General features: G+C 32.6%; 2 protein-coding genes across 2 annotated transcripts; one reads left to right on the top strand and one right to left on the bottom strand.

The window, feature by feature from the left end:
• Positions 1–5,847: 5,847 nt before the first annotated feature.
• LOC125869384 (pectinesterase 1-like) lies at positions 5,848–10,063 on the bottom strand. Its single transcript, XM_049549965.1, has 5 exons — positions 9,713–10,063; positions 8,547–8,825; positions 7,645–7,851; positions 6,660–6,901; positions 5,848–6,237 (listed from the first exon to the last, which is right to left on the bottom strand). Exons 1-5 carry the CDS (start codon positions 9,929–9,931, stop codon positions 6,078–6,080), a joined length of 1,107 nt encoding a protein of 368 aa, XP_049405922.1. The 5' UTR covers positions 9,932–10,063; the 3' UTR covers positions 5,848–6,077.
• Positions 10,064–12,040: 1,977 nt separating this feature from the next.
• Positions 12,041–16,273, top strand: LOC125869020 (pectinesterase 1-like). The gene is made up of 6 exons (XM_049549576.1): positions 12,041–12,044; positions 12,503–12,702; positions 13,595–13,873; positions 14,601–14,807; positions 15,549–15,790; positions 16,065–16,273. The coding sequence occupies exons 1-6, from the start codon at positions 12,041–12,043 to the stop codon at positions 16,222–16,224; spliced, it is 1,092 nt and encodes a 363-aa protein (XP_049405533.1). The 3' UTR covers positions 16,225–16,273.
• The last annotated feature ends 6,323 nt before the right edge of the window (positions 16,274–22,596 follow it).

The following is a 22,596-nucleotide window of genomic DNA, read 5'->3' as shown; positions in this document are numbered from 1 at the left end:
ACTAAGTTAACTCAGAAAAAGGTTAAGTTCCAATGGTCAGATGATTGTGAGAAAAGCTTTGCAGAACTGAAAACTAGGTTGACTACAGCTCCTGTCTTGACTCTACCAGAGGGTTCAGATGGTTATGTGATCTATTGTGATGCATCCAGAGTCGGCCTAGGTTGTGTGTTGATGCAGCGAGGTAAGGTTATAGCTTATGCTTCTAGACAGCTTAAGGTACATGAGAAGAATTATCCAACTCATGACCTCGAGCTAGCAGCAGTGGTGTTTGCACTTAAGATTTGGAGACATTACTTGTATGGTGTTCACGTAGATGTGTTCACAGACCATAAGAGCCTTCAGTATGTGTTCACCCAGAAAGAGTTGAATCTTCGCCAGAGAAGGTGGCTTGAGTTCCTCAAAGATTATGATATGAGCGTGCATTACCATCCGGGTAAGGCGAATGTAGTAGCAGATGCCCTTAGCAGATTATCCATGGGTAGTGTAGCACATGTTGAGGAAAAAAGGAAAGAGTTAGCAAAGGATGTTCACAGACTTGCTCGCCTAGGAGTTCGTCTTATGAGCATATCAGGTGGTGGTGTAACGGTTCAGAATGGGGCAAAATCTTCTTTGGTAGTAGAGGTTAAGGAAATGCAAGATAGTGATCCAATCTTGCTTGAACTTAAGGGTGCAGTCCACAATCAGAGAGTGGAGGTTTTCTCCCAAGAGGGAGATGGTGTACTTCGCTATCAAGGTAGATTGTGTGTTCTTGATGTGGGTGAATTGAGACAACATATTCTCGCAGAAGCCCACAATTCCAGATATTCTATTCATCCCGGCGCCACTAAGATGTACCGTGATCTGCGGGAAGTCTATTGGTGGAATGGTATGAAAAGAGATATAGCAGATTTTGTGGCTAAGTGCCCCAATTGCCAGCAAGTCAAGGTAGAACATCAGAAACCAGGAGGTATGACTCAAGAGATTGACATTCCTACTTGGAAGTGGGAAGTGATCAACATGGACTTCACCACAGGTTTACCTCGTACTCGCAGACAACATGACTCCATTTGGGTGATTGTTGATAGGGTTACTAAGTCCTCTCACTTTTTGGCGGTCAAGACTACAGATTCGGCGGAGGATTACGCCAAGCTTTACATTAATGAGATTGTGAGGTTGCATGGAGTTCCTTTGTCTATCATCTCAGATAGAGGTCCTCAGTTTACATCTCATTTTTGGAAGTCATTTCAGAAGGGTCTTGGTACTCAGGTTAACCTTAGCACAAGATTTCATCCACAAACGGATGGTCAGGCAGAGCGTACCATTCAGACCTTAGAGGACATGTTGAGAGCTTGTGTGATCGACTTCAAGGGTAGTTGGGATGATCACCTTCCTTTGATTGAGTTCGCCTACAACAATAGTTACTATTCCAGCATTCAGATGGCCCCTTATGAGGCATTGTATGGGCGTAGATATAGATCTCCAGTTGGTTGGTTTGAAGTAGGTTAAGCAGCCTTGATAGGATCAGATTTGGTCCTTGATGCTATGGAGAAAGTGCAACTCATTAGAGATAGACTTAAGACTGCTCAGAGTCGCCATAAGTCTTATGCAGATGTGAGAAGAAGGGAACTAGAGTTCCAAGTTGATGATTGAGTTTTCCTGAAAGTGTCACCCATGAAGGGAGTGATGAGATTTGGCAAGAAAGGGAAGCTCAGTCCCAGATATGTAGGCCCTTACCGGATCTTGAAAAGGATTGGTAAAGTGGCTTATGAGTTAGAGTTGCCAGCAGATTTAGCAGCAGTGCATCCAGTCTTTCACATTTCTCTTATGAAGAAGTGTGTGGGTGATCCAACATCCATAGTACCATTAGAGAGTGTGGCCGTGAAAGATAGCCTTTCATATGAGGATGTACCAGTTGAGATTCTCGATCGTCAGGTTAGAAGGTTGAGAAACAAAGAAGTCGCTTCAGTGAAGGTTTTGTGGAGGAGTCAGTCCATAGAGGGAGCTACTTGCGAAGCAGAAGCAGCCATGAAGTCCAAGTATCCTCACCTCTTTCCTTCCGATTCCATTCCAGCTTGAGGTAATAGTTCTTCTTCAGTTTTTCAGTCATTCATGCAAAAATTCAGTCTTAGAATCGCGTTCCTTCAGTTTGTACTTGCATTTTCAGCGTATTTGCATGTTCTTGGAACTCAGTTCAGTTAGAAATTCAGTTCTCAGTGTTTAGTGGTAGGGATTGCAGCCCTCTCCCTCTATTTCAGCTAGATTAGTCTTCATTCGAGGACGAATGGTCCCAAGGGGGAGATAATGTAACACCCCGTATTCGAAAATAGAGATTTCAGATTTCTGGTGTTACAGGTGACACTCACGGACACCATCCACGGACCGTAGATGGACTCACGGTCCATCCTGCAGGTCCGTGGTTCGTGACAGAAAACTTCCCCAGAACTCAGTCAGAAAATTTGGCTAAGTCCCAACTCACAGACAGACCCACGGTCCGTAGATCAGACCACGATTCGTGGTTTGTGTCCGTGGATCGAGACTTCCCTTACCCAGCTTCTGACACAAACTACGGTCGACCAGCACGGACCGTCATTCGATCCATGGTCCGTAGGTCTGACCGTAGATGAGGGTCAGCAGCCAGTTAGCTGAAAAATATTGATGGATCAACTTCAGATGGTCATAAATCTTCGGAAAAAATGAATTATGTGTACCATGACCTATGGTTAGATAGATAATTGAATTATCTTTCCAACGCCACCGAGTTTTCTAAATTCCGACCTCCAAGTAAAAAGCTATACCTATTTTAGTGAAGCCCTGTCGGGCAGACTCGACCTACGGACCCAATCGACGGACCGTCGATTGATTGACGGACCGTCAGTCCCGTCCGTCAGTCACTCCGACAGCAGCTAATTCAGGAGTCTTTTGGTCTTTTCCTATTTCATTTAACCCCTAAGATACGTCGTTTAGACTCTAAATCATGAGGTTTTAATCAGTTTAAGCCTAGAAACATAATTAGAACTTACCTCAGTCAAAATCATTAATCAAAACTTAGAAAATTAGAATCAAGAAGGAGAAAAAGGTCAAGAACCCTAGTTCAAGAACGCAGCGAGGTTTCTTCAGTTCCAGCCCTGAAATCGAAAGATTTCTCCTTGGAATTCATCACCAGGTATGTGGGATTTCACTAGTGGGTTCCTTTCGTCCATTAGGTCCCTAGAATTCAGTCAGATTCTTGATTCTATGATTATGAACAGACCTAGGGTTTCTAGAATTTGAACAGATCATCATGAGTTAGTTATTTAAATGTTCCAAATCAGATTATCATGTTATTGCTCAGTTTATCGCATGAATTTCAGAACCCTAGTTATGTATTTCTTTAGTTCTTGAATTACACATGCTAGGTCAGATATTTCAGTATTCAGTTATACATGCCTCAGTTTATGAATGCATCATTATCAGATTAATTGTTGCATTCTCAGTTTGCATGTTCAGTTCGAGCTATCCAGTTTTTACAGAAATTCAGTCATAACTAGTTAACTACTTAATTCATTGGGAGTAGCATAATACCGAGTTGGACTAGGGTTCAGCGTACCCATATAGTCCCGAACTACGAGCCACATAGGTGTAAGTCCCCTCTGTGGGCAACATTAGTTTAGTGAACACGCCAGCATGCCTCTATACCTCTGGCAGGGTATATTGGGTCCTCTCGATGAGGTGTATACATCAGACTCCACATTTAGCTCATGTGGTTTTATGTCGGTTATTAGTAGCTCCCACAGTTCAGTCAGACTCTTTTGCATTGACCATATTTCAGTACAGTCAGTATTCAGTCTCAGCATGTTATAAATTTGGTCATTGCATCAGTTAGCTCAGTATTCAGTATTTCAGTATCTATATCATGTTCAGATGATTTCATTGCTTATTTGCTTTGTTCAGTTATATGTTATTTCAGCTTTACTCTATCCTGCATGTTCAGTACCCTTCAACTACTGACGCATACGTGCGCTACATCTTCTTGTGATGTAGGTTCAGGTTCTCAGCATCCAGATCACGCTTAGATCGATTCCTGATCTTCAGTTCAGCAGCATTAGTGGTAAGTCAGCATTCTTCAAGGACTAGTGACATGTTTATCTTTATCGCTTTTAGTCTTTAGTTTCAGTTTTGCTAGATCTAGTTGGGGCATGTCTCAACATTTCTAGTCAGTTTAGAGGCTTATTTCAGACATAGTTAGATTCAGCTTAGTGTTTTGAGTTTGATATTTTTTTTGTATTAAACTCTCAGATTTGATATATTCAGTTATAGTGTATGGGTATTCCCTATCTTTCAGATTTATTTATGATTTAGCTTCCGCATCAGTTTATTATCTTTAGTATGCTCATGATCATGCCAGCAGGGTTAGATTGGGATCACTTGTGGTCCTAGGTCCCGTGTCCGCGTCTCGGGGGTAGCTCGGGGCGTGACACTAGACCTAACTCGGGACCTAGAATCAAGACTTAACCTTGGTATGGGACTCAAGATCCAACATCGTCCCTAGATAGAAACTCGAGATTTGACCCTAATTCTGAACCTGTAATCCAATTCTGACTCGAAACTCGACCCAACCTCGAGCTTAGACCCCTACCTTAGACATGTGATCAAAGAACTGACCCGATTCGAGACTCGAGATTTATCCTACCAAATATGATGAAAAATATTTAAGCAAAATCTCTGGTTAATGAAGATAGAAAACGGGTTGAAACCGAAAATTAAACCTGGCTAAGTTGACAATCATTTTAAACTAAGTAATTCTTGAATGAATTAAAATTTATCTAGTTTTAAATTATCTAGAGTTCAACCCATAAAAGTCTTTACATATCCTTTGTTTTTCTATGAACTATTGGGATACCAATCGATCTGATGGAATCAGGGGAACATGCCCAGTTGACATTCTGCCACATCAAAATCTTTAAGAGCGTCCATTAACCCAACTAAACACATAAAGTGTTTCTCTAATTGAAGAATTGTTGAAATAGTTCCAATAAGACTGTTGTAAGCTTTCATTGTAACAAATCTCAAAGTATAACAATTCTTCGATTCGAGCATGTGATGTTTCCGTGTGAAGGTGTGAGAGATGTTGGCTATGAATGATTTCAGGAGAGGCAGAGGTAGGATGAGCACTATTGGAAGAGATGATTAGATAGGGCATGACGTAACTTTAGCTTACTGAGGACATGACATTAACTTTAAGAGGTTATTGAGGACACAAATTAGGTTAGAAGGTTAATTAGTAAGATAGTCAAGAGTTGTCTCGATTATCTTTTCATACTATTAGTCATAATATTACTATCGCAGTTTCTTGTCATTTTAGTTTGGTTTCTAACTATTATTTTTTGTAGTTTATTTATCGTATTATCTTATTATGATTATTGTTCATAAGGATTTGTTAAGTTATTTAGAGTATTTTTCCATGACTAGCTCTTCATTTTCGTTATTTCTTTTTATGTATCTTTAGACTAATTTTTTCTTGAGTCGGGGGCCTACTGCATACATGCTATCCTCCCCAAACCCCGCTTAATAAAATTACACTGATATGTTGTTGTATCTAGAGTCTACTGGGAAATTCATGACTCAAATAATTATTTTGGGCTCAAACGTGAAGAGCAGTCCGAGAATATTACCCTAAAGGCCAATTACATTAATTCTTTGATATTCAACGAGGAGAAAAAACAACTATATTGCATCAAAAAGAATTTACATTAAAAAAAGTGGAGATAATATATAATTAAATTTTAATTTCAAATTAATTGAAACAGACTATGTCAATAATCGAAAATCATAACTACCTCAATTTCATATTAGTTGTTATTTTTTATTTATTTCATTATAAAACCCTCCTGATCGATCGTGAATGGGGTTTGACTTAACCCCTATCGATTTATTGATACGAAAAAGAAGTACAACATAGATGCAAATAGTTCCCTAGATATTAAGGAATGACATGCCATTCCTTTACAAAATTAGGATAGACACATGAAAAACTAAGAAATTATTTAACAAAAAATTAAATGAAAATCAAAATTTTATAAGTGCTTTAAAATAGCACCACGACATAATACTTCAAATATTTAAAGTGTCACAGGAGGAAGTAGCCACTTGGAGCCTTCAATATAAGCAAGGGAGATAAAAGGTTTTGCCTCTTCATCACTTAATTTCTTTGTAAATGGAACTCTTTTATCCAAAGTTGATCCTGCTCCTTTACACTTGTATTCACCATAATATACCGTGCTGAAAATAATAAAGAGTTTAAGTTATATATATTGATCTAATATGTTATTTGATATTATGACATGCATTGGCATCACAGGTAGATTACATCTTTTCTGGATGTAGTTGACCATTCTCGTACTAATAATTAATATGCTTTCTAACTTTGATTCATACGTTCTATTAATTTGTTATGACCCTCTATTTTGTTCCAACACATATTAATATACAGTTTTTTGTGGCTTAGAATTATTTCATTAAAAGTAAAAAAGAAATATTAAAATTAAATTATTTTCAATTATAGTGAAGTGACATTAAAGAAAGGGAGTCATATAAAATGAGACAGAGGAAGTAATTACTAATATTCGTTCCTACCACCATATATGTTATACCTTTTTAACTCGATTATAAAAAGAAAGTTTAACTTTTATATACTGACTAACCTGTCAAATTCTTTTTTGCCAAAATCAGACCATCCTTCAGGGTGAATAACATCAGTCATATCAGTATAAGAGAAAACAACTTTGGAGTATTGTTTCCATGCCCTTCCTAAATATGCTGTATTTCCAGTACCAGTAATCATACAATGTACAAAAGAAAATCCACTATCAAAATTTTCTGCTGCCCTTGCATGTGCTGTCACCATTGCCATTGGATCCCCTGGAATTACATGTGTCTCTGTGTTCTACATTTTTCCAAAAAAAAAAAAACATTATATTATTTGCGAAAAAAAGTTTTAATATGTCATCGAATTATCAGAAATGACTTATCCACGCTACTCTTTAATAATTGAGCATGTATATACTAGCGCTATGACGTATCTGAATACATAGATAAGGGATAGCAATAGTGGTATAATCAGAATGTTCGCTAAGGGGATTCAGAATATAAAGAAATAAACATAAGAAGAAGTCGAAGGAGTTCAATATATACTCTATATATACATAATAAATAATTTTGATTGTGTATTTATAGTATAATTTTTTGATGAACCCCCTTATGGTACCCTAACTTCGCCCCTAGGAAGGGATCCACCTATGTTCCTATATATTAAGAGGATTCATAATTTTATACATAAATAAAAAATGTATTTACCCTATTTGTGCAGTATAATAATTTTCCGACAACAGAATCAGAAATTTAAATAAGAGGATTCAAAAATATATATATGTTATGTCAAGTTCGATTCAACAATTTATATATATGCAAGAAAATAATAATATTTTACTCTATTTCTGTAGTGTAATATTTCAACTAACGGGATTCAGTTGGACCCCCTTGTACCCCTACTTTTTGACAAAGGAGATTCATATGAATCGCTTCATTGCATGACATGATTTCGCTCCTGATTGAATTTAGCAGGTTTAAATCATGAATACGTCTATCCTAATTAACAATTGACTATGAATTAAAATTATTTATAATTACCAGATATAAGGATTTGCCATTGCCAAAGATGAAATCAACAGTGCCTTCAATATAACAATCTTTAAAGAAATGTTTTCCACTGTCATCACAAAAAGTATCTTGAAATCCAAACATTTTACAATTATACAATGAGGCTTTATCTCCTCCTGTCCTCAATGCTGCTGCTTGAGCTTTGTCACTTTTCCCATCTGGTCTTGGTGCTGTATTCTATAGAATAAAAAAAATAAAAAGTTAATTATGTCCTAGTGATATATATCGAAAAACCTAACGAATTCTTTCAATGTATCATTTTTGAGTCCAATAGAATGTTAAGGTGATTTTAATGTTGCCGATTTTTTTCAATTAGTTTCACTATAGCACTCATTGTTTTAGCTAATTATAATTGTTATCATTTCTAAGTGTGATTTCTATGTTATGTTATGATCGCGCCTAAAAATGATTTAGGGCAAGTTTGGTGGGTCCAACTTCTTGAATTGTGTCAACATGGGAAAATAAAATGGAGCACCTAACAACGCATCTTCTTAGATCAAGAACTATGAGATCACCCGTTTTATTTTGGGGTGATGGATGAATCGTACCAAACCAGTATCTCTTGTGTTCAAAAATAGTTTTGTCCCAACTGCTAGAGCTTGAAGAATTCCTAAACGGCCGGCATATTTAGGTCTAATATGTTGTTCTTATTTAAAAATTTAAATTGTTAGCATAGAAAATAATATTTTTTTCTTAATTATGTCTTCAATATGCTTCCTTACGTGTGGACCTAATTTTCTATTATCAAATAAACAAATGAATCTTTTTTATAATGGATGGTTAACAAAACATGGTAGAGGTCCATGCCAAACCCACGCAACCTCTCAAGACGACTTATTTAATTTTTTTAAGAAAAATGAAGAAATACGTACCACGAAGTTGATATTAACAGCATTGAAATATTCAGATTCAACAATCACAGTGGCACTGTCAACAGTAGTATATTCTTTTGCAGTTCCATGAAATATAATATTTGGGACATTTTTAGGGTCTCCATAAAATGTAACAAAAGGCTTTGTTCTCTCAATTTTGATTTTTTCAGTGTAATTTCCACCTCCAATCCAAATAATAACTCTTCTTTTATTCCCTTCTGGAATACTTTTAACAGCTTCTGTCATAGTCTTGAAATCACCACTTCCATCTGTCCTCACCTGTCGTTGCGTAAATTCAAAATTTAGAGTCAGTAAATTTCAAATTCTACTAAAATCGATGTTGAGACATATATAATTAATAAAATAAAATATGTGTATTCTCCTCTTTGATAACTTAAACTGATAAGTAAGATTATGATCATACATTTAAACATGTTATCAAAGTAGATAGATTTTTCATGTGTTCGATTCTTATTGACACTCATGGGGAGGCGAGTCGTAATTAAATAAACAAAAAAAGTATTATGTACGTGAGATAAACTGATAAATAAGATTATAGTCATACATTTAAATATAATATCAAAGCAAATAAATTTCTCGTGTTCAAATATAATCTTATTGACACTCATGGGGAGGCGAGTCGTACTTAAATAAACAAAAAAAAAGTTATGTACGTGAGATAAACTGATAAATAAGATTATAATCATACATTTAAACATAATATCAAGGCAGATAAATTTCTCGTGATCAAATCTTTTTGACATTCATGAAGAAATGAGTCCTAATTAAATAAACAAAAAAGGTATTATGTGCATAAAGGATGTGTTGATATATAATTAAATAAATAAAAATATTATGCATATATATTTTCATCAAATAGTAGAAAAAGATACATGGAAAAACAAGTACTTATCAAATATCTTTATGACCATATTAGGAAAAGAGATAGGTGCACACTTTAACATGCATTATTGTAAACATAATAAGTCCTAGCTCCTAGTTCGAGTATAATCGTCATCTATTATAAAAAAATTTATGAAAAATCGTACTTAGCTCATAAAAATTAAATTTGTCCAGCATGCGGGATGCACCATGAAGATTATAGTTATGAAAAAAATCTCTAACAATTTAAATTTTTAGATAAAATGTTCACACGTTTCACTCACCTTAATAATAGTTTTATTAGCCTCAGCAGCTACAAGGGCAGGGTCTAAAGTGTCTTTTCTTGCATCTAATGGTTTAACATTTGCTTCAAACCAACTATTTAATTGTGATTTATCAGCTGGAATTGGAACTAAATCATCAGAAAATACTCCAATAATATTGAAACAAAGAAATGTTATGATAATTGTTTCCACAACAAATATGGTATTTTTTCCAGCCATTTTTAATATATTTTTTGGTTTTTTAGTTTCTTGGTTTCTTGAATGGGAAATATTTTTGGTTTAATTTTTTTATACAAAATTGAACAAAAGAAAATAGAGGTAACTACTCATATTTGAATGAGTGCTTTGATTGCGTAAATATATTTTTACACTATCAGTATATATATACAAAATTATTATAAACAACCTTAAATTAAAACCATCTATTAACGTAGTACTCGTATTGCCTTACAATATTTACCTACTGAACAAAAAAATAAATCAATAATATTCCATCATCCATATGCACTTTTTTAGTGTTACCATAGAGTTATTTTCTCTAAATTATCTATCACAATTTTAATTTAATATCTACCTCTAATTACTTTTCTTTTTTCTACTTTTCCCTAATATTTTTTTCTCTATAAATACCCACACTTATTGCTAAGTTTGTAGAGAAAAACAAAAACAAACAAAAAAAAAACAATTTTACCTTAAAAAAACAAAAAAATTATAAAATAAAAAATAAAAAAATGTCTGGGAAAAATACACAAGGCTATGTCTGTACCTTGGCTATTAATTAAAACATTCTAATTTTCTTGGCCATAAAAAAATAATACTCCATATAATATCTAAACCTAACAAACTTCATTTTATTATAAGTGGGGTTGTTTTCTTAGTTGTTTTTGTGAAAGATAATTAATTGATTGTTTCTAAAGTTGCTTTCTCCATATATATTATTCTTTTAATTTTCCTCCATCATACAACAGATCATTTGGGCTTTGATGCAATGTATCTTAGACAAAAAAAGGTTTGATTAATTAATTAATTAATTTTTGGATGTTTAAGATTATTAAGACAATAAAGGGATAGGAGAAGAAACATGTCAAGTTTAATTACTTAATTCTTTTATGTGTTTCATTAACAAGGTTGAACTTTTTGAGAATGTTTGTCAAGTGTGGCAGTAAATGTTTTTTTTTTAAGATTTGAAGGGTTCTAATTAATTAAAAAGTGATCTAATTTCTATATTATAAGGTAGATTAAGTGAATAATACTATTTGGAGAAAATTAAATTCAATGAATTAGGAGCAAGTTGCCGTACTATTGTAGAGTACACAATTTAGGGAGATCTTCCTTCTCACAAACTTAATTTACTAATTAAGTATTTTATCATTTAGACAGAAAAAATTATTATGATTCTTAAGAACTCAACGGGCTCTTTTCCTTCGAATCAAACAAACAAAGAAGGAAATCTCGTTAAGTTCTTACGCTTTCATGTTGATAGCTCAATTCAGTTGATTGCTACAAGGATGAACCCAATCCGGAATATGAACCATAAAAGAAAATACCTATTAAACCGATTACAAGAATAGAGTACACACAACTTAGGGAGATCTAATTCCTTCTCACAAACTTAATTAACTAATTAAATATTTAATTAACTAAATCCGATAGTTAAGTAGAGAAGGGTGAAGAGACGGGTTTATTATATATCCTCGAGTTTCAAAAGCTACACTTATTCTAAGAATGAGCTTTCGAATTTCTCGATCATTTAAAAAAGCCCAAGCTTTGAGCCAAAAGGGATGAATTTGCATATATTAATGTATATTCTTAGTACTAAATAACTTTATAATAGTAGTCAAATTTAAAAGTTTCAAACAACATTAATAAGGTTAATTTAGTAACATACACATCTAATTAAAGTTTTTAAAAATATATATTAGATAAAACAAAAGCACACGCAGAGAAAAGAAAGAACAAGTGTAGCAGTTGAACAGGAAATGGAACAGAGAAGAACTTTATTTTGCTTGAACTGAAGCTCTGTTCTTTTACAGCAGACACTTAGAATTATATATAACATCAACGTTAACTTCTAACCCCTACAATAGCTCTAACAAATAAGACTCCTAGCCTAATAAACAACTAACCTGATCATCATTCCTAAAATATAGGAACTGTTATTTGACTCAGTAAACTGCAGAAGTAAAACAGTAAAAGAAAACTCTAAGATGCACTAATGTTTAACATCAGATCAATATGAGTCAAAGTAATATAAAACGAAGGGAATGTAACGTTTTAGTTTCAATACAATGTATCTTATAGAGAATATTGAGTGAGAGAGGCTAATTAATGGGTGAGTTAATAAACTTTTTGGTGTTTAATTAAGATCATTAAGACAATATAGAGGGATAAGAAAATTAAAGAAACATCATGTCCTCAAGTTTTGATCATGTGTGTTTCATAAACAAATTTATAAAGAAGATGTTTAACTTTAATTTTTAGAATGTTTGTCAAGTAGTGTCAGAAAATGTTTGAAGATGTGAAAGGTCCTAATTATGACACATGAAAAAGTGTTAAGGTAGATCAATTGAAGTTTCTAAAAACAAGATTCAAAGAAAAATTCAATGAATTTGGAACAAGTTGCCGTACTGATGTAGAGTACACATGAAAGATCACAGAAAAAATATTAAATTAAAAAAGGTCGTTTAATATTAGTATTGCTGAAATTAGTTATGTTGATATTTTTTTTTTTATCGTGGATTAGGATAGAAAAAAGAAGTAGTGAGGGTGTTTTGTCTTGCGAAAGTTTAGGCTTGTTGGTGTTGGAAACTATTGTTTTAACAATTCTTCTTTTTATTCCTAGAGTTTTTTCTGATGATACAATTCCAATTCCAGCTGATAAATCACAATTAAATAGTTGGTTTGAAGCAAATGTTAAACCATTAGATTCAAGAAAAGACACTTTAGACCCTGCCCTCGTTGCTGCTGAGGCTAATAAAACTATCATTAAGGTTAGCTATTTTCGTAATTTTCACTCCAAGTTATTCATAAAAATTCAAAAATAACTTCAGTTTGTATTCATGTTTTCAAATATCATTTCGATGTTCTTTCAAATTTCACAATTTTTATGTTCAAAAAAGTATTTATTTTTCCTCTTTTATCTTCATAAAAACATATTTCATACTTCCATGCTCCATTTAATGTGATTTTCTTCTGAAATTAATTTTTATGTTCAAAAAATATTTATTTTTCCTCTTTTATTTTCATAAACATATTTCATTCTTCCATGTTCCATTTTATGTCCTTTTCTTTTGAAATTAATTTTCGCTGATTATTCCTTTTTGAATAGTTGTTTAGTAAATCATATTTTTCCTTTTTAATTTCTCATGCAATTTACAAATCTTTTAGATTACGATATAATGATCCCTTTTGAGCAAAGTAAATATCTTGTTAAATTCTTTTAGACATTAGACGACAATCTAATATTTTGTCACTCCCAAAGACTATTTTTGCATACCTTTTTAAAAAAAAAGGCAAAATTTAAATGGTGGCTTAAAAAGGGGGACATTTGCTTAAATATGCCAACACTCTTTCATTTTTGTTGCTCAAAGTGACATTTTTCAATATTAAATATATTTAGCTTTAAACTTACCATTTTATACTTAACGATACAGAATAATTTTATTTCAATATTCTTAAAACACAAATTTCAACCTTCTTTTTTATCTTTCTTAAACTTCATACTTTCTCAAATATCTTTACCATAAAATGAAACGAAAAGAGTAACTCTTTATTATATTTTTTTTAATACTTTTGTAATTTTTCAATATGAGATTATTTGTTTTATAGAATTTTAAATCTACGTACTGACTCTATATTCTGAATTTTTGATCGTGATCAAAGGTGAGGACAGATGGAAGTGGTGATTTCAAGACTCTAACAGAAGCTGTTAAAAGCATTCCAGAAGGGAATAAAAGAAGAGCTATTATTTGGATTGGAGGTGGAAATTACACTGAAAAAGTCAAAATTGAGAGAAATAAACCTTTTGTTACATTATATGGAGACCCTAAAAATGTCCCAAATATTATATTTCATGGAACTGCAAAACAATATACTATTGTTGAAAGTGCCACTGTCATTGTTGAATCTGAATATTTCAGTGCTGTTAATATCAACTTCGTGGTACGTATTAATTCCTTCTTTCTTTTTTTTTAAAGAAAATAAAAATACGCATTTTTTAATAAATATATATGAAACTGGTACACATCAACATAGTATCATAACAAATAAAGTCCTAAGTTCAAGTTGTTGTACCTATTATCAAAAATAAGAATCAGTTTCGTACATACATGAGGGGAGCATGTTAAAGACATAATTAAAAAATAAAATGGTGTTCGTTCTATTTGTCTTAGACTTTCAAATGAGATGATAATATACATAATTCAAAAAGTTTCGAAACTTGTAGACAATTAACTAGAGCAGCGGATGCTATTACAAAATTAATTGCAAAAAGGACAAATCGATCACATTAAAATTACCTAGGTAAACCAAAAAAATATTTATGTACCCTATAGACCATCCTCATAGTCATAGATACCCCCCCCCCCCACCCCCCAAAAAAAAAAAGTGGTAGGGAAAAAAATCCATAATTCATTGAACTCAAAAAATTCATTAGGTCTTTCCTAGATCAATGTTAGTTAGGGGTATTTATCGACATCCTTTCGTCAAAAAATTACATTGTATAGTTAAAATAAAATAATATTAATTTTTTATGTATATATATTACATATTGACACTCCTGACTTCTACACAATTTTTCTTCTTTTCATTTTAACACACCAATAATCGATATTCTGACTCCGCCACTAAATGTCTCTAACTAGTTTTTTGCTATAATTATTATGATTAGAATACAGCACCAAGACCAGATGGAAAAATGGAATTAGCTCAAGCAGCAGCATTGAGGACAGGAGGAGATAAAGCCTCATTGTATAATTGTAAAATGTTTGGATTTCAAGACACTTTTTGTGATGACAGTGGAAAACATTTCTTTAAAGATTGTTATATTGAAGGCACTGTTGATTTCATCTTTGGCAATGGCAAATCCATATATTTGGTAAGCAAAAAAGAACTTTAATCTTTTCAAAAAAAAAAAATCATTATCATCTTTTCGACACAGGCGGATCTAGTATTTAAACTTAATATCGATAGGGAGAGGTGGAATAATCAGCCTATGTACAGAAACATGATCCATCCAGTTTAGCTCATCTAAAAGTTAGGTTGATAAATTGTATTAAACATAATATCTTACTACTTATGTATCGTGGCTCGTACCTTAAAGGAGTTATTATATCCTACTAAGCATGAGTTCAATTTTTAAGAACTTAACCACTCATTTGTCAACTCAATTCAGGACATGCATGCAGGGGAGGCTCAAGCATATTATAGTGGCCTAAAACAAAAATCAAACTCTCCTTAAACTTATATTGTTAATAACTTTTATATAATTGATTTCTTCTAGTTTTTAATTGATAATATAATCATTCTTATTTTAAATTTATTTTCATAAGATATAGTACTCCAAATATGTCAAATTTCTTTTAATAATTTCTTCATTTTTCATGAAAAATTTACTTTTTCTACAAATAGTATTCAATATTTGTTAATAAATAATAACTTTTAACCTATTATTATTAAAAATGAGGCCCCTTAAATTTGGGGGCTTAAGGCACATGTCTTTATTTTAACACTGTCGAGCCGCCCCTGCATGCATGCAACTTAACTATTTAATTTATCGAGCCACTTAAATATAATATTAATGAATTTTTTTCTTCTATTTTTTTTGGGAAAAATATAGAACACAGAGGCACATGTAATTCCAGGGGATCCAATGGCAATGGTAACAGCACATGCAAGAGATGCAGAAAATGTAGACAGTGGATATTCTTTTGTGCATTGTACTATTACTGGAACAGGCAACACAGCATATTTGGGCAGGGCATGGAAGCCTTTCGGTAAAGTTGTTTTCTTATATTCTGATATGACTGATGTTGTTCACCCTGAAGGATGGTCAGATAATGGCAAACCCGAAAACGACAAGTAAGTCACTAACTGTTAGTTAGTGTATAAAAGTTAAATTTAATTATTACTATTATTTTTTATAGTTGGATTGACTTGCATGCCCCTATTGGATGATGTATATATGTCGATAAATCATTTTGGTGATAAATTTGATATTTTGAAATGATTATGTTCATATAAATCTATTAATAGTTTTTTTTTTTGTTTTTAAATTTTGTACTCAGTAAAAGTGCATCATATTATTATTTTTTATATTATCCGTGCATATAACGTAAATTCATATTATTTTTAGGTCGGTATTTTATGGAGAATACAATTGTAAAGGAGCAGGGGCAGCTTTGGAAAAAAGAGTTGGATTTACAAAGAAATTAAGTGATGCAGAGGCAAAACCTTTTATTTCCCTTGCTTATATTGAAGGTTCCAAGTGGCTTCTTCCTCCTGTGACACTTTAAATATTTGAAAATTATAAGGACACATAATTAATAGTCCTAGTAATTTTTTTAATTTTTCAATTTTTGTTGTTGCCCATCCCAATTTTATAATATGGGATTGAGGCATAGTTTTGTTGTGATTTTCAATTTTTGGGCTGGGTAATCGATTTTAACTAGTTTGAGATTAATATTTGGTTATTATTACTATTTTTTTTATGTAATTCTTTTTTATTATCGTATAAGAACAATCAAGGTTTAAAAATAAAGGTAAAGTATTAAAACCGTTTTATATTTCTTTCTCCTTGTTTTGTTTTTCAAATTCCCTATTTTGTGTTTTTGATGTACCGTTATGCACCTTGATTTTTTATTTTTCTGTTATAATTGTTTAGCAATATTTGTCTCCTTTTTTTTATTCGCATGAAAGAAAAACCTCTAACTTAAAGACTTTCTTAATTGGTATTATTGACTTGTCCATAACTACTGGAATGTGTTGTGCACTACCAATATAGGACATATATTCTCTATGTTTGTATGCCCATAAGTGTGAAATTCTTCAAAAAAGTCTAAGATTGATTCAGATATGCAGGGACTAAACTCTCTCCTCCTCATGACTTGCAAGCTTAGATTTTTTTTTTTTTATGAATCAAACACGTGATATATATGTTAAATTAGGTCTTAGGCCTAACTCACACCCCAAAAGCTAGCTCAAAGGGAGGAGGATTGCCCATGCCTTATAAGGAGTCCACCCATCCCATTAACCACCGATGTGGGACTTTTGTCATTTTTTAACACCCCACCTCACGCCCAGTGCTTAGCATCTGGTGCGTGGGCAATTTTGATTTTGGGGGTCCCAACATCGGGTGAGACGAGCCCTGCTCTGATACCATGTTAAATTAGGTCTTAGGCCTAACTCACACCCCAAAAGCTAGCTCAAAGGGAGGAGGATTGCCCAAGCCTTATAAGGAGTCCACCCATCTCATTAATCACCGATGTGAGACTTTTGTCATTCTTTAACAATATAAAGGGAGGAGTTTTTGGCCAAAATCATCCTTAAACTATACCCCAAACTTATACTACATCCTTAAAGTATCATTCTTAGCAGAAAACATTATTCAAGTATTTAAAAGTGAACAATTTTCATCCTTCTATTTTAATTTATCAGAAAACTAACAGATCCCACAGAAATTAAGTCATTCCTTTCTAATTATTAGTCTTAGATACGCCAAAATAGTATCGTGAAATTTTTTGGTAATTGAGTTTAGCATTATGCAAAATCTTTTAATTTGACAGTTTTCTCATTTATTTTTCATGTAATTTGATATTAAAAATATTATTAGTTGAAATATGTTTCTTCTCAATTGAATATACTAGAAGCGGCGTTTGTTGGAGACTTTTCGCTTCTAATAATGTAGAAAGAAACTCAAATGCGAGACATAATCAATATTTTGATCACTTCAATATTAGATTGGCCCAAAAATTTATTGATTCTAAATACAGTTTGGCTATGAAAAAGGTAAAGATAATTAAGCTCCAACTTCTTTTTGTTACGAAATGACAAAAAGAGCAAATCATGTACCTCACACCTTCCAAACATTTTTTATTTTCGTAAGCAATAATGTCTAAGATTTTAAATATTTTTTTCAGGAACTTTTTATAGCAAATAATGAAATTATATATGCAGGGATACTTTTGTTGATAGTCACGCAAACTACTCATGTTTTTGTAGGATCCCTTAGTTTAAAGGATGAAAATTGCTCACTTTTAAATACTTGAAGGATGTTTTGTACTAAGAATGGTACTTTAAGGATGTAGCTTAAGTTTGAGGTATAATTAAAGGATGTTTTTGACCAAAAACTCATAAAGGGAGTGATGGTAAAATTCAAATTGAAGAGGATTTTTATATGTACTGATATTATATTGAAGTATGCAATCGTCTTATTTAAAAGGGATAAGGGTCTGAAAAATACCCCAACTTTGGTCGAATTTGTTGTTGCGATACTAAACTTTCATGAGGACCTATTACCTCCCTAGACTATTTAATACCGTATTTTTTACCCCCTGAACTATTTAATAGTGTATTTTAAAGGTATATATGTGCCCACGTGGACACATTACTATTTATAATTTTGCATTATTTTTTATGTCCACGTGGACAAATATATATGTTTAAAATACGGTATTAAATAGTCTGGGGAGGTAATAGGTCCTCATGAAAGTTTAGTATCGCAATAGCAAATTCGACCAAAGTTAGGGTATTTTTTAGACCCTTATCCCTATGTAAAACATTAAACTATGAACATGATAGAATACTCTATTTTATAAACAACAACAACACCAACAACAATTATTAATTAATATAATCATCATTTAATATTATTCTTTTTTGATATTTCAGCATTACAAATATTGAACTATCACAACATTTTGAGTATTGGTACACTGTTGAAAACTTATTTGAGTAATATTAATATTTCAAAAATAATTGGCAATTACTATGTTACTATCCAAACTTACAAAACTAGAGTTACTAGGGTTGAGGAACATTACATTAGGGAAAGATTCAGGTGGCTTCATATTCATGCTAATGACGATGTACAGAATCAAAGTGGGTGTTTGATTTAAAAAGATATGTAAAAGAAAAATGACTGAGTTTTCGAAAAGCCGATTAAACTTATGGTTTAAGAGAAATCGAGTTTTCAAAAGGACAGAGTCGCCACTTAATTTTTAGTAAAAATCAAGAAAAATCTTAAAGTTTTTCAAAAGATTTAAAACAGATAAAATCAATTGAAAAGGATTCGAAGTTCAATGTACATTCCGAGAAGGTGTTAGGCCCTCGGAATGCCCGCTAACTTGCGGTTGACCGGCGATTTGACTAAAAGTGATTTTTTGACTAACTTTGAAATTTTAACTAAATAAAAGAACTCATTAACTATATATTTTTTTGAAATTTTAACTTAGTAAAAGAACTAATTTATATTAACTATATATTTTTATTTATCTTTTTTATTTTTTTATTTTTTTGAAATTGACTTAGTAAGAAAACTAATTTATTTTGAAATTTTAACTTAGTAAGAAAACTAATTTATTTTGAAATTTTAACTTAGTAAGAAAACTAATTTATTTTAACTTATTTATTTATTACTATTATATTTTTATTTTTTTTTATCATTTTATTTATCTAAAGGGAAATGAACTAGAGGGGAATTTTCTAAAGGGAAAAAAAAATTTAAGTGTTGAAAAGACTAATATTAAAATAAGAACTAAGTAATAAAATATATATATATACTTTAATTCGAAAATAACATGAAATGACCATTCTTGAGGAATTTAATTAGGTTGAATCATAAGATAATCAAGGCGTTAGTCAAATATAATAAAAATAATAAAGGAGGGAAATGAAAAGCATGTCAAATTTGGGCCCATTGCTGCGTTTTTGGGCCTCCTTCAGCCCATTTTCGCTCCCAAACCATTGTGTATACAACAAAGGTATATCAATGTATATAGGCATATTTCGATCCATTTTTTGTGTATATCGGACTGTAGGTCAAACGTGGACAGCCCACTTCAAATTTTCAACATCTGTATTGTCATTCCAGACCTGTATATCGCATGTTTCTGACTGTATATCGATGTATACAGTAGGTATATCAGTCCATTTTCAGCTTTTAGGAATCTGGAATTTTAATCTCCAGCCCTGTATTTCAGCTCCGGGAACCTGTACACCAATATCGCCGATCTGGTTGACTCAATAAAGATTGTTAGGCCTCCATGGCCCAACGAGAAAAATGCAAGGGAGGGAAAGAAGTCCATGAGGACTCGGAGAGGTTCATACAACAAAACGAAAGAGACAAAATTAGAATTTGATTAACTAACAAACGAGGCATAACTCGATTGAAATGAGAGCTATTTAGGAAAATCCAAAATAAAAAAAAAAAACTAAGAGTCAAGCAGCCCCCAAACTAATCGGCCAACATGACATATTACTTTTAAAGAGGACAAAATGAACTAAATTAACAAAGCCAGACCATGACACTAAACAATAACACATGTATACATTTATGAATATATTATATTACAGGGAGTACCTAGCCATTAACATACAATAATTCAAAAATGTTGGGAGGAAGACGCGTTGCATAATCCACGAGTAATGCATCTCATACCATAATCAAAATTAACTCTACCAATGGAACCTAATATTGATAGTTTATCACGATAAAAATAAACATATATACATTGGAGGCAGTAGCATACCAAACCATTACATGCAAAGAAAAGAAAAGAGACAAGAAATGATTGAATTTTTTTTTATTATTTTTTTAATAAAAGGAGAAATTTGTGACTCAAATTTATCATGCTGGTCATTAACACAAGCCAACATGAAATGAACACAATATTCAGAGAGAACAGCACGGTTGAGCAGTAACACCAAACCAAGGACTACATTAAACGATATGTTATTTTAAGAGCAGATATTTTCTGACTAAACAAGGATGGAGGATGACTTGTTGAAAAATTAAAGTAACATCGGCTAAATGACAATAAACAATAGACTAAGAGTGAACATGATATCACGAGTTAAATCGAAGCTAAATCACTATCCACAAGATATATAATCGAGGGGAAGAACAGAGGCAAGTCATCCGGATAGCAACTAATTTCATATTGTGTTAACTCAAAGTAAAAAAAAACAGTGGAGGTACCAAGTGACACATTTCATGTTGTTCGGATTTTAACCAAAATGTTAAACTATGAAGAGCAGAGCCAACCAAATCACTATACGAGTAAAACAATGAATCAACTGACACCATAGCATACTAAGTAAAAAAAAAACTTCACTAACATTCGATCCCCCTCCATTCGCTGTCACTGTTGGAAGGAAGCAAACCTACAGAAAATTACGCTAACACGAAGAGCTGAATGCAACTAAAACAGAACTCACAGCCAGCATTAAGCATTTGACTCACAAGAACCTCATCTCGAAGACGGAAGAGAGACAAAAATATCATAAAAGAGAAAGCATTTTACCTTTTCGAGGGCAGCGAGCTGAGACGGGACAACAACGAGAGGATGAACTTCTTCCACCACACAAATCCAAATCTCGAGAAACTGACCACAAGACGCAACCCGGACCCAAACAAAGACTCTATCACGACTTAGGATCTAGAGGTGTATGACTTCTAGAGTATCGGAGTCTTTTTCTCTCAATCTTTTCCCTTCTATTTTCTAACAAACGTTCTAAAAAATTTTAAACTCATCAAAAAAAAATCCTCCCACTTCACAGTGAATAAAAGTAAATATATAGAAGGAAAAAGTAGGTTTCGGAAATGGGGGGAAAAACCGATAGGAGAGAAGACTATTTCGAATTTTAAAATCCTAGAACTTCCTTCACCATTTGAGGAAGACAAACTTTTTCTTGCAAAATTCGTCCCATTCCGGAAGGGGAAATGTGGCAGACGCGTGCTTGCTCTTCTCTGCTCGGGTTGTACGACGGAGAGGGACGTGAAGAGGACGGACACGCGCGAAGTTATTGGATCGATTTGATGGGCCGTCGGGCCGCGGTGGGCTGTTGCTGTTCATTTTTGGGCTGCTGCCCGTTTCTGTGAAGAAGAAGAACAGTGCAAATGGGGGGTCGTTTTCGGGCTGCTGCCCGTTATTATTTTAGTATTGTTGTGTTGTATTGTTATAATTGTAGGTTGTATGTCGGTGGGATGGGAATTAGGAGTGGGAAAATGGGTTCTTGGTGTTGAGGAGAATTGAGGTGGGCTAAAAAGAATAAGTGGAGTTGGGCTGATTGTTGGATTTTGAGAAAAGGCCCAAAATTTTGGTCCTTTAAAATTGAATAAGCTATAATTGGACTTTAACTGTGGCCATATGAATCTAAATTATAGTCAAATGTAGTCAAACTTAGTTGATTAGGGTAAGTCCGACTAGTAATTAAACAAGATGAATTAATATAGATTAATTAATAAGCTTCTTAATTTCAATGGAATAAAATAATTGACTTAATTATAAACCAAATAATTTAAAATATAAAATATTATATAACAAACTAATAAACCAAATATTTTAAGTAAAACTAAAATCTTTTTGAGACAATTTTCGAATAATCATAAAATATCTTAATTATATGCATAATTATGATATATATATATATATATATATATATAAATATATATATATATATATTATATTGTCTAAAAATTACAAAATTAACTAGAAGTAACTTGAACAATATTTTGAACTTTATAAAATTTAATTATTTCAGACCGTTTGGAATTTAAGAAGCTCAATGATTAATTTATATCGTGGCGGGTCAAAATTGGGTGTCAACAACTGTCCCTCATTTTCTTGGATTGATGTAAGAAATTCGAGGAAAATGAAATTGACAAA

The sequence above is a fragment of the Solanum stenotomum genome, chromosome 6, assembly GCF_019186545.1.
Source record: "Solanum stenotomum isolate F172 chromosome 6, ASM1918654v1, whole genome shotgun sequence".
In the NCBI taxonomy this organism is placed as follows: domain Eukaryota; kingdom Viridiplantae; phylum Streptophyta; class Magnoliopsida; order Solanales; family Solanaceae; genus Solanum; species Solanum stenotomum.
Note: the sequence above shows the minus strand (reverse complement) of the source record. Positions and strands in the feature narration are given on the sequence as shown.

Excerpts from the sequence above, each read along its gene's own strand:
- LOC125869384 (XM_049549965.1), bottom strand. The coding sequence starts at position 9,931 with ATGGCTGGAAAAAATACCATATTTGTTGTGGAAACAATTATCATAACA. Across the intron at positions 7,852-8,546 it reads CTGTTAATATCAACTTCGTG|AATACAGCACCAAGACCAGA; the intron begins GTACGTATTTCT and ends TTTATTCTATAG. Across the intron at positions 6,238-6,659 it reads GGCAAAAAAGAATTTGACAG|CACGGTATATTATGGTGAAT; the intron begins GTTAGTCAGTAT and ends TATTATTTTCAG.
- LOC125869020 (XM_049549576.1), top strand. Across the intron at positions 13,874-14,600 it reads CTGTTAATATCAACTTCGTG|AATACAGCACCAAGACCAGA; the intron begins GTACGTATTAAT and ends TATTATGATTAG. Across the intron at positions 14,808-15,548 it reads ATGGCAAATCCATATATTTG|AACACAGAGGCACATGTAAT; the intron begins GTAAGCAAAAAA and ends GGAAAAATATAG.